The following is a 22,745-nucleotide window of genomic DNA, read 5'->3' on the forward strand; positions in this document are numbered from 1 at the left end:
TCCTCTGATTAGATCATGGCCCCATCTACATAGACCACTTTGGTTAGTGTAGATGTGGATCAGCCCCATGGCAACCAAACACCACATGGGTCTGATCCAGGGTAAGTTAAGACAAGGTCACCTTAACACAGCTTTTTCCCACATTAGCCAAAGTCAGGAGAAAGTCTGAATTCTGCCTCAGATTCAGATTATCCTCTGACTTGGGGTTTTTGAGAACAATTAGACCAGTTCCAAAACAGTACTGGTGGCAACTGGCCCCGCTGACATCCTGTTTCTTCCAGGCTTGTTTGGTCTGGGATAGAAGTTTCTGTTTTCATGGTTGCCCCCGGTGGGAATATGCTTTTCCTGTCTGTTCTTGCCCCAATGTTGCCAGATTTCAGCAGATTTTTGGATGTCTTGTCTTCCTCTCCCCCATCTCTTGGCACCCTGTCACCCCAGCTGATGTCACTGCATGCAAAGGTGGACAGGCAGGACTTGTGTTGCAGCCAGAGATTGCTGTGACATTGAGGGATGGAGGGCAATTGGGATAGCAAGAGATATACAGATAGGAAAAGTGCAGGTGGAGGGCTAGCTAGGCCCTCTCCCAGTAGCACCATTCTGGTCAAATTGGAATCTTCCCACAGCTTTCTTTAAAAATAGAGCCACTCAAAGAAGATCCAGTCACAAGTTTATTGTGTAAAGCACACAGGAAAAGAAAAGTACCTTTTCTGTACCAAAACTGCAGTTCTTTTCTGGAAAATATTTTCCATATTTGTGAAATCATTGTCTGCTCTGGCAATGGCACTGAGAGAGTTTTTTGGATGCATTCTTGTTTCTTTAACCCAGAATGGGTTTCCCACGACCTCCTGCTTGCACATATCTAAAAGTGCAACAGCTTTCTCCTCTGCCAGGATTAAGGACTATAACTTACATTATTCACTCTAATAATTCTATGCTGTTATCAGAGAAAAAGCAGCTCTCTCTGGGATCAGCGTCATAATTACAAATAGCTAGCAGGATCCGTTCTAAGAAAATGAGATATTTTCTTCAGGTAGGACAATCAAAAATCAATTAGGACTTAAACACAAGACAGCACTGCCAGGCCCTGGAGGTGTAATAAGTAGCACTTGGATTGCCTCTTCATTACCAAGATAATCAAGAATGACACTGCTTAATTATTTGCAATGATCCTACATAATTTGTTTCTGAAGTGTTATGCTGAGTTAGGTCGCCTCAGTGTGCAGCCACCAACCGTTCCTTTCCATGGTGTTTATTCTAATCTTACACGGGAAACATAAATCAGTTCCTTTGCAAGATTTTCACAGTTCTGCCAAGATGCAAAACCAAACATTCCCATCGGGAGGTTTCTTTGTTTTCCTGTTTTAGGGTCAAAGTCAGAACTTGGGAACATTCTGATTTGAGCAGTAAAACGCCAGGGGTTCTCCAGTCAACATGGCTGAAGGAATCTGGAGGTTATAAAGCAAAAATGGGGGCTCTGCAAGTTATATTAAAAGTGGAACATGTCTTCTGTAATGAGGAAACTATTCAGATTGGGACCATAGCATATGGGAATAGCATATGGAAATAGGGGTTTTATTCCTCCTCATATTATCCATAATCCTAGAATCACTTCCTTGCCCAATGTAGTAGCTACAAACTGTGACAAAACACAAATTGTAACACCATATGGGGTAGGAAGAAGGCTCACACCTATTCAGGGCTAGAATGTGTCTTCTTTCCAAGGAAAGAACTATGTTCCAGGAGGAAATAAGATACCGTAGTTTAGTATCCAATTGACTTCATAGGTCAAGGGTGGGAAACAAGCAACCCTCTGCATGGTCCTGAATCGCATCTCTTCATATTACTTTCTATTGGCTATAGTGACTAGGATTCATGTGATTTTCACTCAAGCAACATCTAAAACGTTGCATAATTTCCACCTTGGGTCTACTTCTAAAATGGTTCTCCATAGGTTTTTGGACCCCAATTCCCTTCACATCCCAAGAATATCTGGAGAGCTGCTAATTGACCATGTCTACCCTTGGCATTTACATAAGCACCAGAGCATTATGACTATTTGTATTTGTATTGGAGTTTATTCCCAAGAGATGTAGTAATAGAAGTATTGTTGGAGCCCCACTGCACTTCTCAGAGCTTTTTGTTAGGAAAAAAACAGGTTTTCAAAGTAATATCCATTTACTGGGCCCAGATGAGCATCCATTCAGCATCTCCTGAGACTCAATATGAGACAAAGAACACCTTGTCTTGGAAAACCATAGATTTACTTGATGGGCACTGGGTTTTAAAAGGATACAACGCAAACAAAGCCTTGCATGTAATAAAAATCCAAATAGCTTAAAATGTGGATAAAATATGTTAGTCAATAGGGAAAATGTGCACTCCTAAAAAAAGAAAAGATTAAAGTAAATGTGCATAAAATGTAAGAACCAAAAAAAAAGCCACACACTGAGGAAAAAAAGGATGGGACAAGAAAGAAGGTGAGGTTTGGAGAAAAGCAATATAATTGTAACTCAGACTCATCCCCCTTCCGTGAACTGTGTTTAGCTAAAGATCTTAGTAAATCTTCTAACTCATCCTTTGATGACTGTGGTGTAGAACTTCTTGACCCCCAGTGAGCTGCTAATCGATATATCTAATTCTTGTTATTCCAAATCCATTTGAAGTTTTCTGTGAGGGATTCTAGTAGACACCATTGGCCCAACACCAATACTTGGACTTCTCAGATGTTCCTCTGAGAATATCTTAAATTGGGCTAATCCCCTTCTTATTCAGTCATCTCAATAATTAAAAACTCCATTTACAATGTGAGCAGTAAACTTTATGATAATGGTTTATTAATACTTGACTTCATGCTCCCCAATTATAAATGTTGGAGCTGTTTTTTAACAGTGCTGAAGCTAGCATTATCTATTTAACGGATCTGTTTATTTACCATGAATATTTATGCACACTAAACACTCAATAAATCAGCAGTGTTAATTCTGGAACCCACTGTAAATCTTTTCATAGGAATTTATGGTTAATTTGCTGGAATCTGATGCACAGTCCAATGCAGTAAATTAAATGCTATATTCCAAATGACGTTTATGGTTCACATTCTGTGACAAACACAGTTTAGAATTGTGATATTGGGAAGGAGGAAAGGGGATGATGCATGATGTAAAAGAGCGGGTGGAACGGGTGGAACAAACAGGGAGGGAATCAAATGAATTAAAATTAAATGAAGGACATTGGGTTTAAGGGCAGAAACACAATCTTAAATTAAGAGGAAGAGGTTACAATCCTTTGCGGTTATACCCATAATTAATTCTGTTTTGCAAGGTTATTGCTATATTCCGTTAACCTTTGTAGCATAAAAAAGGATAACTTAATTCCTTTCGTGGTATAATTTCAATGTGTTAGAGTCCCAGGTGGCACAATGGGTTATACCTTTGTGCCAGCAGGACTGCTGACCGACAGAGCACCGTTTCGAATCTGGAGAGAGCGGGTTGAGCTCCCTCTGTCAACTCCAGCTCCCCATGTGGGGACATGAGAGAAGCCTCCCACAAGGATGGTAAAACATCAAAGATCCAAGCGTCCCCTGACACGAAAAAGCTACCGTATTTCACTGCATATTTGCTGGCAGTTAAAGGTGGCCCCATAGGTTCCACCCACTGGTTAGCACAGGCGAGTGGAGCTTTCTTTGGCTGCTGGCAGCTGAAGGAGGCAGGTGGGTGGGCTGATGATCCATTAAGCAGGTAATGGATCATCAGCCCACCCACCTGCCAGCCAGAGCTAATTACTTTCCCTCATTTGGTAGCAGCTGAGGAGGCTTCCTAGATCTCATGCCTTCACAAGCCATGCCTTCACATGCCTGCCCTTCAAAACCACAGGGGCTTCCCTCAGTTGGGAAGCCTGGTAGCTCCAAGGAGCAAGCGCATGGGCAGGGGTGTGACTATTATGCGAAGAATATTAAAAAACAAAACTAGAACCTCCCAAAAGAGGTCGTGACTATTATGCCATGGTGACTATTGTGTGATGAAATGTGGTACTTCTGCCTGATTACGGGGATATGTTTTGAACAGGGGAGTTACTTTTTTAATAAATAGTGCTTTAGTGATAGCTAATTTAGAGCCTTGCTTCTGTAACTAATTACTTTTAAAGTAACATCTGCTTTGCCTTCAGGCCTCCCCAAGTAGATTCACCTCCATGCCCTTGAAACTCTTGCTCTTTTCTTCTTGACCCAATGAGGTGCACCTACACTGTAGAATCAATGCTCAATGCCATGCAACCCTAGGATTTGTAAATGTGGTGAGATCTCAGGGTAAAGACCTTGCAAAACTCCCACAATTCTTCCTCCCCCACCACCACTACTACCACCACCACCACCTTATTGTCCTGGAGCCTTAGCCAATGTCATTCCAGGTGATGACCAACTGGCAGGAGCCATGACATATCCAGATTTTGCTGCAACAAGACAAATGGGAGGGGATGGTAAGCGTGGTTGTCCAGTGGCAAATAACAGTGTTTGATGCTGCTGGGCAGTGAGGACTTCCTTCCCACGCTGCTGCGGCCAGGTGGATGTGTAAACCATCTGGCAGACACCACACTGGATGAGCCATAGTATAAAGTGTGAGTGTAGATCTGCCCCAGCTGGTATTATAAGAATATTGTAAAAATAAGAATAAATTGTATTTATTACCAGCCTCTCCTCATGGCTTGAGGCAGGGTACAAAACAGTTAAAACACCCAGATAAAGCACAATACGATGACTTACATATATTACAATACATAGTAGAAAGATCAAAATGCAGTATTAATACATGCAAATTTAAAAGGCATAGTTTAAAATTGACTGGGTAGCATTGCCAGAAGAGATAGGTCTTTAATTATGTCTTAAATTTTGACAATTCATTTAACTGTTCAAGCTCTTCTGGCAGGTCATTCCAGAGTCTAGGGGTGGCTGATGAAAAGGTCTTCTGTGTGACGGTTACCAGTCAGGTTCTGGCTGGTTAGAGTACATGTCCCCCAGAGAACATCAGGTATAGGATGGATTATATGGGAGAAGGCAATCGCCCATTTAACCTGTACCCAAACCAGCCCTTTGTACTATACCCAGAAACATTATGCCAGTGCCCCCAAAGTACATATATCAGCTTTATTACAGCAGAAGCATTACACCAGAGGCCTAAAGTACCCAGGCTGCATTGTGCCAGAGGAACCCTGAACATTAAGTTCCATAAAGCTATTCGTCTTTAGAGTATCACCCCAGTTCTATGGAAACACTCTCTTTGCTGAGGACAAAATCATAACATTGAACTTAGAGCTCTGTGATTGCCGGAGGAGAGGAGGGCGGAGGGAAGAAAACAACTTTGTTGTATATTCTGTTTATTGGCCAATAATTCATGCTGCAAGCGTAGTGCAACAAAGAGCAACATTTCCGTGTAAACAAGATTGTTCAGACTCATATAATTTTATATATTAAAATTAAAGCCTAATTAGCCTTTCAAGTCAAGCTGATTATGTCTTGTTTGCTATAATATTCATTCAGATACATAAAATATACTAAGCCGTGTTCCATCTGAATCCTATCAAGCAAAGTTACTGAAGCATGAGGTCTATGGAAGCAGTCAAGCAGAAGACCTTGCTATTACATGGATAAATGCTCCAGAGTTACTGAAGCAATACAAAAACAATCACAGAACATGCCTTTCTGAGGTCTCCAATGCTATTCATTTTTAAAGGGGGGGAAAAGGAGAGAAACAGGAAAAAGCTATTCGCTACCCAGAAGCCTCCAGCTCCCCATGCCATTACAGTGGAAACCCATTTCCCCATTTAAAAAATTAAACAGTGAGGCAAGAGCTAGAAACAAAAGACACACTGGGAAGGGGAGTATTATTTGCTTGTTAATTAATTCATTTGCTGATGTCCAGAGTGGATTGTATGTGGGATATATTTAGAAATCAAAGTGAGAGTGGAATACATTGAAACACAGTTGAAAAGGAATATTTTTCCCCAGAGATGCTTCCCTTATCAACACGCTAGGATATTTTCACATAAAGAATGGTTTCAGCTCCTTCGGTGCAATGGGGTTTATGAACCAGGGCCCTGAGTTATATATACTCTACGGCGAACTCAGCAGAAAGGAAGGAAACGTCTGCTTCCAAATTAAAATTACTGAGCATATCTTAAGGATTAGAGAGGTAACTCTTCACTGAGGGTTCATCTACACCAGGTATGGGCAAACTTTTTTGTCCTGGGGCTGCCTTGTGGGACTGGCTGCAAGGGATGGGCCGGGAGGGGGTGTGGATGGGGCCAGATGTGACAGGGTCATAGGGTGGAAGAGAGGGGTTGGGGCAGCAAGGGGTGGAGCCAGAGCCAAAAGAGGCAGGGCTGGAAGAGTAGGGCTGGGGCCTCGGAGGGGCTGAGGCCAGGAGAGGGAAAGGATGGATCTGTCTCCAGGGAGACAAACACGCAACTGCCACTGCCACTTGATGGTGACGTGTCTGTCTCCCTGGCTCTTCTGGGCCCGGAAAGGCAGCAGCCTGCCTTCTCTGGGCCCACAAGAGGGAGTCAAACATGCTGCTGTCAAATGGCGACGGTGCGTTTTTCTCCCCAGCTCTTCTCTAGGCCCAGGAAAGGCAGCGGTCTGCCTTCCTTGAGCCCAGAGAAGAGAGAGAAGCATGCCACTGTAAAGCACGCTCTGCAACAGATTGTTTCTCTCCCGGCTCTTCTCTGGTCCCCGGAAAGGCAGCAGCCCACCTTCTCCTGGGCCAATAGGAGGGAGATCAGCATGCCACTGCCAAGTACTCTCCAGAGAGCACTTGGCAGAGGCATGTCTCTACCTCGTCCCTCCTCTCAGCCTGGGGATGCAGTGGGCCACCATGTCTGCATACTGAACAGGAGGCCAAAGCAGAAAGTGGGCAGGGCGAAAGGCCCAAAGGGCTGCATCCGGCACATGGGCCTGAGTTTGCCCATGCCTCATCTACACTGTAGAATTAATGCAGTTTGAGACCACTTCAACTGCCACATTTCAATGCTATGGAATCATGCAAGTGGTCGTTTGGTGTGGCATCAGCACTCTTGGGGAGAGAAAGCTAAAAAAAATGGCAGAACTACAAATCCTACAGTTAAAGTGGTCTCAAACCACATTTCTTCTCAAAAGAAGCAATGAGTAACTTTAACAATTTTATTGCACTGTTAATTTCACTGTTAAGAAAATCTTGGGAAACTATGTACTTATGGAAGCCCATTCACAGTTCAGGATTTGTGCTGCACAGATTCTGTGCAGAAAATGCTTTTTTCAGCACAAAATAGCTATTTGTTTCATCATCATCATCTTGTCTGCTGTGGACTCATTTTGTTGTGTTTCAAATAATCATCATCATCATTATTTTCATTTTCACATGTTGATTATTATTATTATGAACATGCAATAATACTGTGGGACTTTCGAATCCAGACTGACAAAGTTTTGGAACACAATACACCAGACATTATGATTGTGGAAAAGAAAAAAGTCTGAATTATTATTAATTTTTGTCGTGTCAGGAGTCGCTCCTGTTGTGAGAGAATTGGCTGTCTGCAAGGATGTTGCCCAGGGGACGCCCAGATAATTTGATGTTTTATCATCCTTGTGGGAGGCTTCTCTCATGTCTCCGCATGAAGAACTGGAGCTGATAGAGGGAGCTCAGCCGCCTCTCCCCGGATTCGAACCTGTGACCTGTCGGTCTTCAATCGTGCCGGCACAGGGCTTTAACCCACTGTGCCACCAGAGGCTCCGTCTGAATTATTGATGTCGCCATACCGGGTGATCGTCGCATTGGGGAAAAACAACAGGACAAACTCAGTCGCTATCAAGACCTCAAAATCGAACTGCAAAGGCTCTGGCATAAACCAGTACAGGTGGTCCCAGTGATCATTGGTGCACTGGGTGCCATGCCAAAAGATCTCAGCCGGCATTTGGAAACAATAAACATCCACAAAATCACGATCTGTCAACTGCAAAAAGCCACCTTACTTGGATCTGCACGCTTCATTCGAAAATACATCACACAGTCCTAGACGCTTGGGAAGTGTTCGACTTGTGATTTTGTGATACGAAATCCAGCATATAGATCTCGCTTGCTGTGACATACAGTGCTTTTGTGTCAATAACAACAACAACAACAACAACAACAACTTTATTTATAACATGCCCTAGGGAAGTTTTGCATGGAATAAGTCTCAACATGCAAATATTCTTACCAGTCCAGGATTCTCAGGGTTTCACAGCACTAAAATAATTTGACTATTTTAAAACTATTTTCAAAAATTCTATTGATCTCTTGCTGTCATGGATTGAATTTGGGAAAGTCTCTTTTAGGGACTAAAGTTCCATGAATTCCCAGACTCACTCGATGCTGTATTAGCTATAGGAATTCTGGGAGCTATAATCCAAAATGAAACTTTTCCCTGCACTTGAACAAATATTGCCAAGGGATTTTGAAGGCATACAATAACAGTAAAACACTTATTGGGCCATTATCTATCTTTCTCCTTATTCAATGATCCATTTTTCTTAATAGGGAAACAATGGTGATGATTGTATATATTAACTAAAGTGAAAGCTTGGGGTAAAGTTAATTTTGGGACGACTAAATTGGGGATTGTGAGGTTTATAATCCTAAAAATTACCTTTCCCAAAACCTGCGTACGATTATGCCCAGAACAATGGGCAGCCAGTATACTAACATGCTAGCTGTTTATTTGCTTGTTTGTTTGTTTTGGCCAAGTGATACAAATCCCTGCAAAAAATAAGATAGTCTGGCAGACTTTTAATGTGAAATGCACTTCGGAAATAACCTACTTTGTATCAAATGTATTTTTAATGATTTTTGTTCTCTTTCTTCCTGTCCTGAGGTTTTTCTTGGGTTCTGCTAGGCAATGCTGCCCTCCTGTGGTGATAAGTTTTAAACACACACACCACAACAACAATAACAACAACACAGAGTGGGATTGCTTCTGCCTTCATTTGTACAGAGTTAAGCTCCTCTTGACTGTGCCCAACAAGCTGAAAGGGAGCTTTGGTCGGCGGTATACATTTTACATCAAGCAAAGTATGCAAATCTGTCCAAAACGGTTACAGAGCTGTGTGACAACAGGGTTTGACAGGGAGCGGAGCAGCTTGCAGTTCTGTATTACACAAAGTCATACCAGGGGTTCCTTGCAGGAGCTGAAAACATCCCCCCCCCCCCCCATGGTTATTTTCATTACAGGCGCTGCAAGGTGAGATTTGGAAGGTTTGATGTGCTGCCTGCATCCCAATGACAGAAAATCATTTGGAATTGATTGCTGTGAAAAAGCTGAATTACTCCATATGGTCTGATCTTTGATTTGATTGTAAAGGAGAATGGTAGGAGGGCAGGTGGAAGGCGGAGTGGAGAGAGGGAGAAAGATTCCCGTATCCACAGAAGAATCTGTTTGGAATATATATATATATATATATATATATATATATATATATATATCACACACATACACATATATATATATACACATATATATACACACACACACATACCATGCACAAACACACACCTATATATACACATACACACAGGAATGCACATATGTATGTACGACATTTATATGCTGCCCTTCTCACACCGAAGGGAACTCAGAGCAGCTTACAAGATATTTATACATACAACTAGCCATCCCGTGCCACGCGTTGCTGTGGCCCACGCTGTGTATATATCTTATGTGTGTGTGTATATATATGTGTGTGTGTATATATCTGTGTATATAAGTGTATATAAGTGGTTTTGTGCATGCATTGTAATGTATTGTGGTTTTGGGGGGTTTTTTTGCTTTTTAGGTCTCTTCTATTGTTTTTTTCAATGTTTTATGAGTGATGGTCATTCGTTGGCCTAATAGGTATATTGTATCCAACTTTGGTGTCAGTTTGTCCAGTGGTTTTTGAGTTATGTTAATCCCACAAACGTACATTACATTTTTATTTATATAGATATATTATATTATTAACATAGTACAATATCAGTATCATATATTACTATATTGCACTATACCATTATATTTTAATATTATTAGTAATATTACATGTAATATAAAATATATAATTATAATATAATATTATTAGTATTATATTGTATTACATTATAATATTATAAATATATGTATATACAATATATTACATTACATTATATTACATGATTAGCATAGCACAGGATATATATATATATATACACACACACACACACACACACACACATAAATACAAACACACACACAAACACATAAATACAAACACACACACACACACACACATAGGTATATATGTCTACACACACATGTATATACAAGCATACATACACACACATACATGCACATATACAGAGTGGACCTCAAAAATGTATACACTCTTTACTCATCAATGTTTTTGGAATACGTTTAAATGAAAATTATATTTCAGGATGAGAGTGTAATATGTTTTCTCGATAGTAAAATATGTATGCATGTGTGTTATCTCGATATGCTTCAGACATCAATTTTACCTTCCATCTGTTAGGTGCACCCCATGTTTTTACCTACAACAAGATGGCATTCCACCCCACTACCATCAAGATATCAAGTTCTGGTCTCCAGATCTAACACCTCTCAACTTAGACCTATGGGGGTCTCTAAATGAGGTTGTTGATCAGAAGAAACCAGCTACACTAGATGCTCTACAAGAACACTGAATGTTCACACTGAATACATTACAGAACGTAGTTTGTGCAGCAGTTAGGCAACTTAGTGTTTGGATGCTGATGTTGGCCGCTTTGAACACCTACACTGAATCCAACATTCAAGGACAGCTCTCATATCAATTTTGCTGTTGTATAAATAAAGTAGTTATGACTATAGACTAATATTTCTCATGTTTGTATGTGCACATTTTTGGGGCACTCCATATATTCACATACACTTATACACACACACGATAGATAGATAGATAGATAGATAGATAGATAGATAGATAGATAGATAGATAGATAGATAGATAGATAGAAAGAAAGAAAGAACACACACATTCAAATATGTTGTGGAGTTGTTGTGGGGTTTTTTTTAAGTGTAACCCTTTAGTAAGCAGGAACAGATTCTACTTTCCCTGGCAATAAAAGATGCAAGAAACTAAATGAGGAAAAGAGGGAATTAGCTGCAGGTTTGGGGTTGCATGAAGCTTGAAACATCTGCTACAGCACTTTAAAAAGTTAATGCTTTATTTTAGGATGTTATAGAACACTGCGGAAGTATGCCTTTATTGTGACAGAAGCAAGTTTCCCTTAAGGTTATTCCAGTGCTAGGCCTCATTGTTTATCTGTAGCTTGTTAATTCCTCTAGGAATGGACAGAAACTTCATAAAGCGGGGAACTAGCTCTCCCCATGCACACGTGTACACAAAGACCAAAAGTATGCCACAACTTGTTTTGTGTGTGTGTGTGTGCCTTCAAGTTGCATGTCTATTATTGGCAAGCCCATGAATTCCATAGGAGTACTCAGAGGTGGTTTGGCCAGTTCCTTCCTCTGAAATATAGCCTATAACATCTGGTATTTATTGGCCATACCCCCCTCCAAGTATTAACCAGAGCTGACCTTGCTTTCCCACAATAGATTCAACACCTTGAAGCCACCTCTATAAATGGCACCAAATCTGAAGAGGACATTTCATTTTTTCCAATCCCCAGTTTTAACCCTTGAAGCCTGAAAATGCATTGTTACCTGATTGCCTGAAGAATTCCTTGCCTATCTATGCATTAAGGTTAACATTGCTGACCTTTTCTTCTGACCCACTTATAGAATGTCAGAAGTATAGAACTTTCTCTGTATTCGACTCCAATGCTTCTGTGTCTCTATAACCATTACTTTTTAAAAATCACACTTTAAAGCCTTTGTTATTATTTCAATCTGGTTTTATTTGTTGCAATCTCACTCCTTAATTTGCACAAAGGGATAATTGAAGAATGGTGGTTTTGAATATGATTAGGAATTATTTGAGAATGATTAGGAATGTGGAGCTTTTGTGTCCTGAAAGCTGCATTAGAAATCTTTAACAGCTAATAAAAGGTAATGTGTCAGCCTCGATCCAAAAGAGAAGAATCCTTCAGAGTATCCATTTCAGGTCTTTTTGTTCCATCCCCAGCATGCTCCCCACTTGCAGTGCCAACATCCTCCAAAGCCAGATATAAAGCTTCATTGGGAAGATGGGCCCACCTCCTCCTTTCTCTTCTCCTGAACAAGAGGTATTTCAACATTCAGAAATGGGTTCGTGTGTGCGAATTTGAAGGAACATATCTATGTATCACATACATAAACTTGGGAGCATACACTAAAGAGCAAGTCCCCTTCAGAATCACTAGAGACATGCACTTGTGTCTATGGGCAGCAAAGTCCCATTGCCTTCTGTGGAACTTCGGGGCAGCTCTTCCGCAACCAGGTGCTCTCAAGCTGTGTCAGATTCCAACTCCCCAAAGACCCTAACCATTTAGGATACATGTCAAGCCAGGGAAGCCCTTCTGCCAACTCCCTACCAGGTGTGTCAGACTTCAAGGCCCCCTCATCTTTAGTTATGTGGTTATGATGGCTAGGCATGGTGGCCATTGTTCAAAACATCTAGAAGGCTGAAGGATGGGGATCACAGCTGTAAACCCTCCCAGCTCTGACTGATGGGATTTTTAGTTTAACACTGCAGGTCATCACGTTAAGAACAGGTCTGGGTGGACACCAATCATTAACAACAACAACAGTAAATTATTTCTTACCCATCTTTCCTCAAGGCTCAAGGCAGGGTGCAACATAATTTAACGTAAGTAATAAAACCCCTGCCTTCCTCACTTCAACTCATACAAAAGAAATCTAAAATAACTTGCCCAAATCTCTTTTAACTGAACATTGTTCCATGAGATATTTTGGAAAATGCGCACACTGCCTGCAAACAAAAATCACTTACTTTGTTCTGTACACTGCAATTGTCACACTCCATACTGAACTCTCTCTCAAACTCAATTTGACATCCTGCTCTGTGGGAGTGCCAATTTTGACAAGCTGAACAAGGAACTGTCCACCCCAGAAGTCCATTACTTGTAAATGTGCTTCTGCGAACACTGCAAATGCAAGTCTGGTTTTCTTTTTTAAACAACACGAAGAAAACCTTTTCTTTCACTGTGCGCATAAATCAAATGATCCGTGTTCCCCTTTTAAGGAGCACAGATTTCATGCCCATCAAAGCACTTCGCTCTTCAAATTATTCATGTTCCTCTGTAAAAAGCACAGTTGTTCAAGGGGAAGGGGGAAAATGCTGTTCAAACAATCCAGAACATCGACAAGACAGACTTTTAAAAATTAACCATTCTGTGTGTCACAGCTGAGGTCCCTTCTGTGTCAGAGGATTCATATTTTAATTTGAGATGGATTTCATCACTGTCAGAACACAAAAGACAGATTATACAATTGCAGATGTTTCTTCCTTCATCTACTTGCCCTTTTGTAGAAAAGAGATTGATTCAAAATGGCAGCCCGAATGTAGCAGATGCTTGGAAGGAGGGCATCTAGATGTTTCAGAAAGCAATCTTAGACTCAGCATTCAGCTGCTCAAAAACACTAGGAAAGAGAACATAGAACCTGTCCAAAAGCAGTTTTATTTAATCCCAAAGCACTAGACTTTGGAGGGATTTACTGTCAATAAGGGGCATGTTAAATTATGTTAACTATTTCCTTGAAATCATTCATGAATATTTTCTCTAGAAGATTGCTGCCCAATAACAGCCCCAGAAAGCAATATAAAATGGGACCAGAAAGAGCAAGATAAAAATTGAATTGGACATTATTATTTCCTGAAGAGGTCACAGAACAAAAAACTATAAAAAGGTGATGTGTTGCAACCGCATATAATTACATACAGTGTATGTATTGAGCACACTACAGTCTTATTCATGTGTATGCCGCATGTTCTGAATTCCATGGTGTGTTTAGGAGCCCATCTTTAGCCTTATCTCATTTAATCTAGAAAGAATCCCACTGAATTTTGTGGTTTAGGGTCCCAGTTAGAGCAGGTTCACTGAATCTATGGAACTTGGTATGTCAACTGTGATTTAAGTTCAGTTCTACTTTAACTGGGTCTGATTGGATTTATTCTTATAGAACTTCATTCTTAATAGACATGCATGGGATTGTGCTTTCAATGGTACATTGCTAAATTTGGAAATGCAGACATCATTACAGGTTGTATTATTTGTTTAATTATGATGCCCCTATTAAAGCAGCTCCACTGGCAGTCGATAAGTTTCCGGTCTCAATTCAAGGTGCAGGTTATAACCTACAAAGCCCTAAACAGTTTGGTCTCCACCTATCTTCATGATCGCATCTTCCCCTATGAACTGATGTGGGCTCTAAGATCTGCCATGGAGGCTCTCATCTCGCTTCCACCACCATCACAAGCATGGCTGGTGGAGACGAGGGAGAGGGCATTCTCGGTGGTGGCCCGACTTTGGAACATCCTCCCCAGGGAGATTAGGCAAGCTCCCACTCTGTCTTCCTTCTGTAGGGATTTGAAAACCTGGATGTTCCAGCAAGCATTCGAGAATGATTAGTTTCTAATTATATATGTCCAGTCTCTGATAGTACTCTGTTTTGAACTTCACCCACCTCCCCAGCCCTATGTTATGCAATTTGCACTATCCCTTACCCAGCCCTTTTATAGTTTGGTCTTCCCCATTTTAGAAATCTTAGTTATTGTTTTTAAACTTGATCTGATGGAGCCCCAATGGAATTTGTTTTATTCTGTTATTTTTAATGTATTTTATCTGGATTGTTGTATTTTATGATGCTATTTTAATGTGTTTTGTTTTATGATTTTTTTTTAATGTCTTGTGGATATTTTGTCCCATATGTAAGTCTCCCTGAATCCCTTCGGGGAGATGGCAGTAGGATATAAGAATAAAGTTGTTGTTGTTGTTTGTTGTTGTCGTTGTTATATGTTGTGAATTTTTATCTCAAACTTTTTGCAAGCTGCCTTGAGTCCTGAACTAGGGGGGGAAAGGTGGGATATAAATAAATGTCAGCATAAGCATCATGCCCCCAGAGAATCTAAAAATCCATGCACATCAACAATCAGTTGACTCATGTCAACAAATCAGAATAGGTCTTCTGTAAAAATTGTTCTTTTATATTCAAGACCATTTTTTTTTAGTTTTTTTTGTCATGTCAGGAGCGACTTGAGAAACTGCAAGTCGCTTCTGGTGTGAGAGAATTGGCCGTCTGCAAGGACGTTGCCCAGGGGACGCCCAGATGATTTTGATGTTTTATCATCCTTGTGGGAGGCTTCTCTCATGTCCCCGTATGAGGAGTGGAGCTGATAGAGGGAGCTCATCCACCTCTCCCCGGATTTGAACCTGCGACCTGTTGGGTCTTCAGTCCTGCTGGCACAGGGGTTTAACCCACTGCTCCACCGGGGGCTCCTTTGACCAAGTTACCCACTCTATATCACATTACAGCAGAGGAAGCTGATAGCAGTATTTTCTTAGAAAAATATCTCTTTCTTTCAGTTCCTGTGAGGGTGGCAGCCATGTCCAAAGACAACAGGGGAGCCTGAAAAGGTGACAGTATATATCATCCCTTGAAATCAAAAAGTCCCAGAGCTCCATCACTTTGAGCCCTGGTTCCACTACACCAGAGAAGTTAGCCAACACAAGAAAGTCATATCAACAAAGAACCTTGAAAATGTGTGTTTTCAATAAATATAGCATTCATTCATGTGTTATATATCATTTTTATTCTAAGACATTTTAGCATCACACATTTTGGCACACAATCTCTCTGCATCTGTTAAATAACAAAAGCACTTGGTAGATCTAACTTTTCAGAGGACTAACTGCAAGAACCACTGCCTTAAAAACATGATATATGGCAAGCTTTAAAACAAGTCAAGGCAGTAAAGAAGAAACAACAGTACTCGCTACTGCGTAATGCATAAAAATAAATCTTATGTACAGGATTCACCAGAAACAACTATATACAAAGATTTTCCCTTTTATAATAAATATATATGTATAAGGCAACATGGAAAGTCAATAAATAAGAAATACTACTTTTGCAGCTAGATCTACAAATTACGCACTCTAGAAACCTGCTGGGAATTATTTTCATAAATCTGACTGAAAGCCACATGCTGGCATAAATACATTTGGGATTAAACACATATGCCATATCCCTATGGATTCCAGGAATTTCTGGAAATGGATAAGCCTACTAACATGAGTGTGTATGTAGATATCACTAGACCTCAGAACATGCATGCAATTCTAATTCCAAAAATTAAGGACAGGGAGTTCTTGATGGTTGGGAAGCTCCATATATTCCTAGAAGCTCTCATGTCCTCAAAGAATGGCTAGTGACTTCAAAAGAATCTAAAGTGATCAAAAGTGCAATTATGCTGATTTAAACGGGACATTCTTGGTGGGCTAGTACATCTCTGCTGCCATTTTCCTATATGTTGGTGTGGTTGTTTTGTTTTTGTTTTTTTTATACAATGAACCTATTTAAAACACAAGAATTCCAGATTTACATGAGCTCTGCTACAATGCAGTTTCTAAGCAATTAAATATCCTATACCAAGACCTAGATGCATACACAAATTTGGGAAATAATGCATTTTGAGGCTACTGCTCCCAGTATCTCTCAACATACCTGCCAGGCTGCCTACAGAAGTCAAGAACCTGTAGTTCAATAAAGGGACTTTTGTAAGCCCTGCCTAAGTATCACAGGCATCCTCCAACTGGCTGTTTGGGCCTCCAACTCCCAGAATTTCTGGCCATCGAACAAGCTGGCTAGGGCTTCTGGGGGTTGGAGGCCCAAACAGCTGGAGGGCCACATGTCGAGGATGCCTGATATATCCCAATCAAAAAGGTACTCCCTTTGGTGATAAAATCCTAAGGTGTTTTTTTTTTTTTTAAGGCAACAACCTTTTCAAAATGAACTCAGGATGTTAAGAGAATATGTTGATTAAGCTCCATTTATTTCTATTTTTTCTCTCATTTTTTTCCCGTATTTCTTCTCCCAACAGTTATTGTTCATATTCTTGTCCTGGGCCAATATTGTTTATTCTAAAAATTCTCATACTTTTAATAACTTTCTTGTTTACATATAAAAGACAATAAAGATTTGTTTTTATAAGCTCACAAAAATAACAAAACAATGAAACTGGCAGCTGTAACCTACATATCTGAATGGTTATTCATGGATGCATGTATATATTTTTAAGAGAACAATCTAAAAATCACTTGTGACAGTTCATGCAGAAAGTCGTATTTGTATCTGAATGATTTCAGTTCATACCAACTTGCATCCTTTCTCACTAACGCCTTGAAAAAATCTCCACTGTTAAGCTCTCCAATGTAATTTGAAAATCCCCAATTGAATATTCCCACAATACAGGCTTTTTTAGACAAAACATTAAAGTTTAGCATTATATGCTTCAACTTGGAGTCTGTACATTTCCCCCTCTCTATCAACTTTAAAAATAATGAGCTTTCTTCGTTGTACATGAATCCAAAAGAATTCTGGTTGCTTTATAATTTTGTTAGTTTAAGAAACTCAAAATGAAATGGTAGCTGATGGTTCTGGCATATTGGCTAATTATAATTTAAACTAACCAGGGTTCCAAATTCAGGCATAACCAACCATCCAGAAAGAAAGACATGGTTGAAAACCATATGGTTCACTCAGGTAACATTAAAGCACAGATAATATTAAATCATCATCCCAAACTCATATGTATTTTAGGGTTATGCTGCTTATCAAATAATATATTATGTTCTACAATAATCATGCAGTATGTGTGGACAGCACAGATTTAGTAGTGAGAGTATAGACCTCTCAGCCAATTTTTTAAAATACCCAAGAGGATCCAACCAAACAATTTTTTTTCATGTCATTTGAGTCATTGAACATTTCATGTGTTTATCTTTGGAGTCTTTACAGTCCTACAATAAAAGAGTCCTCTTTGAAACCCGCAAATATGGACTTATCTCCTAGTCTATCAGCTACAGTTATGAACAACAAACCAATGTTTCAAAGAAAGGGCCTCTCAGCCCCAATTTTAAAACACTGCTAAAGCTGAGCACAGAAAAGCAAAATAAAAAATTTATATCTATAAAAATAGACTAGTCTTTATAAATTAATCAAAAGAAAATAATATAAATCTAGAATTGCAATAAAACATTTAAAACATGTGAAAGAGTCCAATTTTTTTCTCTGGCCAACGCATCTACAAGTCATGCTCAACTTCCTAGGAACCTAATAACTGGACTTTTCCTTTTCATGATGAAGATAATTCTGTTGGAATAATGAAATTTTCCACTCAATAAAGTAAAAGTATGCACAACACAATCATACTCCAAAGGGAATTTTAAACAGATTCGTTTGTGACTTCAAAAGAATGAGGACTCATATTTACAACTCAGACTAAAGGAAAGGTTTGAGTTTTCAAAGTGACAGAAAGAATTCTGAGACAAGACCACTCAGAAACCTGTTTTATGAAGCTACAGTCTAAAATAGGTTTTTTTTTCTTTCTCCCTTTGGCCCTGAGTGGCGGGAAGGAAGTAGTGGGTCTTCCAGGAAGTGGCACGTGGCCGTTTTAAGTTCTAATTTAAAAGACAAGCCTTCATCTCAGCTATACCACTAGTGGTGATAGCTCCCATATTTATGGTGTGGTGAATCCAATCCATGATTTGACTACATTTGAAGGAGCTGTCTAAGGGCCCATATACATGGGCCACATCCCTTGGAGCTGTTCCAGAGTCCACATAGCCCAGCGATGCCTAAACCAAAGCTCCATATAGAAGATGAGGCATCTTCTTAGATTGCTACAGTGCTCCGGCCAACATCAGCAGATGTAATGAGCAACATCCACCAGCAGCATCACACCTGGTAGTTGCTGCTAAGCTAAGGACATGAGAGAAATGGTAAGAGCAATCTCTTGTCCAACACTGCCCAAGCCAGCAGGAAACAGGATGGCCATATGAAGCCCCGGCCAGCTCCAAACTGTTTACACTGCCACAAAGTGCAAGTGAACTCCGGAGCTTTGGAGAAGCTCTAGCACAGTGGTTCTCAACCTGGGGTCCCCAGATGTTTTTGGCCTTCAACTCCCAGAAATCCTAACAGCTGGTCAACTGGCTGGGATTGCTGGGAGTTGTAGGCCAAAACACCTGGGGACCCACAGGTTGAGAACCATTGCTCTAGCACATCCTCCCACTTTTTAAAATGTGGGACAAGGCCACTTCATGCAGGTACGGGCCCCATGCATCTTATGGACACCAAAGAGTTCATTTGTCCCCACACCATCTCATTTGATCCATGAAGATGAGCCCTAAGGCACTGAACCTATTTAGGAAAAAGATTTAAAATCTTGAAAAACTCCTTTAAAGCCTGGATTAAAACCTGGATTGGAGTCATCATTGCATTAACACGGGAACCACCACTGAGCTATACCATTTCAGATTGCACTGCCCATATTATTTCTAATACTAATAGTGTTCTGTATCTATGTAACAAAATATCTGAGGAAACGTTCTTCTAAACATCCTCATTTTTTTCAAACAGGAGTGCATTTCCCATGAGTCTGGAATCAGTCTATCTGTAGTCTGGAGCAGTACAGCCCGAAAACCTTTCCAATACAATAAGAAGGAGTTAATGATTCCACACAGAGGTGTGAATGTAGACTTGTTAATTAATTCCAAAGTTTCCAGATGAAACCAAAGGGTTTGTTTTTTTTCCAGTTTTGGACACAATCAAATCTTCCTCTCAATCCTGGTTCAGTTCCCTTGATGTCAAGTGGTATCATGCCTCTCCCAATCTTACTGCAGGCATTGCATGGAAATGTCCAGAACTCCCAAAGTCCTTTGAAGCAAGCCTGATTGTGAATTTCAGACTGGTGATGAAATTACAGGACCAGAAGCACAAGTCTTTCATGACACAAGTCAGAGAATGACCCATAAAATCTGTGTAAAGCTCAGCCATATTTTCTTGGTAGGAAGTATGCCTTTCTAAAGTTCTTACTAGGCCAGTTGACTTTAAAAGGCACAAGTGGTATGATAGATGGGCTTCCATTCAAAAACCGAAATACAGATGTGGTTGTTGCTGCTTTGAGCCCAAACATCTCACACTCATTGGCTTGGTTTTGTTCAACACATCATCTGATGCTGCTGATCATCCTTGAAGAACTTGGTGGCTGTAGGGCAATGGTCCCCATTTTCTGCTCCACCAGTCATCCTGTGCAACTTATGCCGAAATCCTTCATTTTAAAAAAATAGCCAGATGCCTTTAAGACCAAAAATGGCTTAGTTTTTTTATATACTGCAACAGTTTTTGGTGAACATAGACTTTTTTAGGGTTGTCCCTGTAAGATTTGTTACTGTCTTGTCATCCTCTTTGTTGTCACTTCTTTTTCGCACTTCTCTGCAAAACAGAAGTTTGTCAAGATTAAACAAGTGTTTTTAGGAAGAACAATGTAGATCACAAACATTCACTACAAAAAAAGGAAACTATCATAGATTGTGCCAACCTTAGACTATCTGTGTAAATCTCATATTATTTATAGTCCAGGGGCAAATTTTCCAACCTTTAACCCACAGAGGACCATACCTCCCCTTCAGTTGAAGCCAGAAAAAGATAGACGTTCAGTTGCAAAACCCCTTCATTTTTTAATCTGAAAGAACATGTGCAGGGACCATGCATTTTAGATTGTTTCTTCCTTATATCTTGTCTTTTCCCCACATAGTTTGTGTGTGTGTGTGTCAGGAGCGACTTGAGAAACTGCAAGTCACTTCTGATGTTAGATAATTGGTTGTCTGCAAGGATGTTGCCCAGGGGACGCCTGGATAAAACATAAATACCATACTGTGGGAGGCTTCTCTCATGTCCCCATATGAGAAGCTGGAGCAGACAGATGGGAGCTCAACCCGGATTCAAACCACCAACCTTTCGGTCAGCAGTCCTGCTGGCACAAGGGTTTAACTCAGTTGTGCTACCAGGAGCAACAAATTGCTACTCATAATCTTGTCCTAGATATCGATTTTGGAGCTTACATAATGTTCATTTCAAGCTCCAAGATATGGACAAACAATTCATGTAGTTTAGAGCTTCTTTTTTTTTAAAGAACGGAGCCTCCCAGAATCCCCCAGCCAGCATAAGTGAATGAAGTCTATTTTTAATCCAAAAAGTAACTTTCCACATCATTGTGTCTATTAGGTTACTGGACTAACAAACTACATGAAATTTAATTAGGGAATGGACTCAAGAGTGGGAAACTACCCACACAACTCCTCGTAACTTGGAAGAGATACATCTCCTTATTTGCCAAATTATTGGTGAAGAAGCCCCCACATACACCAACCCTGATCTAAGAAGGCCTTAAGAGGACAGCTTGGGCAATTTTAGCAAGGCTCTCGGACTGCTTTAGAATGGAAGGCCTTTTCTCCCAAGCAGAATATGAATAGAAGTCAGTTTTGATTTGGAAAATCTTCCCATCAAGGTTTAAACAGCCCCCATGAATCCCCAGACCAGTGGTTCTCAACCTGTGATTCCCAAGGTGTTTTGGCCTATAACTCCCAGAAATACCAGCCATTTTGCCAGCTATTTGGATTTCTAGGAGTTGAAGGCCAAAACATCTGGGGACCCACAAGTTGAGAACCACTGTCCTAGAAGGAACAGGGGATTGTGTCAAAGAAACTGGGACAACTGGGGTGAGGTCCTACTAGGTCCCGAGTGGGGTACAGGTAGCCCCTAGCTTGAAAGTTATTACCACTCTCTTTTGTTCAGCAAAAAGTGTCACTAAAATGCTAAAAAGCTAAAGTTACAACTGACTTCCAGAAAAGAAGGATACTGATGACCTTACTCTTCCCCAAAATGTAAGTAGTAGCCTTGCTTATAAGCCAGCATGTGCTATGGAAATGGTGTGATACAGATTCTAGCTTGCTTCTCATGCCTGCTTAGGAGTAGTGCCCGATGCACTGCAATTTCTTTCTGCCATTCACTGAGCATTTTTGTCAACATATAGAAGGTGGAAAGGGATCCAACTGAGGGTAGGTGCTGGGCACAGTCAGTGGTGCTCAGGACCCCTCAAAGGTGGTAATACTAGTGAAGGTGAGAGGAAAAAAAGTCACAATGAAATATTTTTTTTCAAATGATATCTATGCAGTTTTTAATGCCATTTTAGTAGACTTGATTTTTTTTTTTCAAAACGCTTTGTCAGTGGTACTCAGAAAGTTAATGTCTTTGAACATACCGAGCCAGATGAAGTACTGCCTCCACAATATTGGAACCATCTTTAGCACTGGTTTCACAGAATAAAGCACTGTAAGTCTAGGAGGGGAGGAAGAGGTTTAAAGATATATTCATGGATAATTTCACTCAGACAAATTCATGAAACATCTGAATATCCACTGGGAATAACCAGAACTACAATTATTCATAAAACATAACAGTATACAGGTTGACTATCCCTTATTTGGAAATCTGAAAGGCTACAAAATTGTCTAAATGGATGGCTGAGATAGTGACACCTTTATTTTCTGATAGCTCAATATGCATAAAATTATATAAAATATTGGATATGGAATTGCCAAACTAAGTATCTACTAAGTGTCACTCAAAGTATTTTGAGTGAATTACAATTGTAGTCATTTATGAATCCATCTCATGCCCTACCTGATTCTAATACATTCATCCAA

General features: G+C 40.2%; 1 protein-coding gene across 2 annotated transcripts in view; it reads right to left on the minus strand.

Annotated features, from left to right (window-relative positions):
• Window positions 1-15,771: 15,771 nt before the first annotated feature.
• RASEF (RAS and EF-hand domain containing) overlaps window positions 15,772-22,745 on the minus strand; it is a 49,504-nt gene continuing 42,530 nt past the window's right edge. For both annotated transcript variants that reach the window (XM_060762149.2, XM_060762150.2), the window contains exons 16-17: window positions 22,301-22,377; window positions 15,772-20,472 (exon numbers count right to left, since the gene is read on the minus strand). In XM_060762149.2, the coding sequence (XP_060618132.2) occupies window positions 20,364-20,472; window positions 22,301-22,377 (186 nt within the window). In that variant the 3' untranslated portion in view covers window positions 15,772-20,363. The remainder of the gene's footprint in view (window positions 20,473-22,300; window positions 22,378-22,745) is intronic.

This window comes from Anolis sagrei, chromosome 2 (assembly GCF_037176765.1).
Source record: "Anolis sagrei isolate rAnoSag1 chromosome 2, rAnoSag1.mat, whole genome shotgun sequence".
Lineage (NCBI taxonomy): Eukaryota > Metazoa > Chordata > Lepidosauria > Squamata > Dactyloidae > Anolis > Anolis sagrei.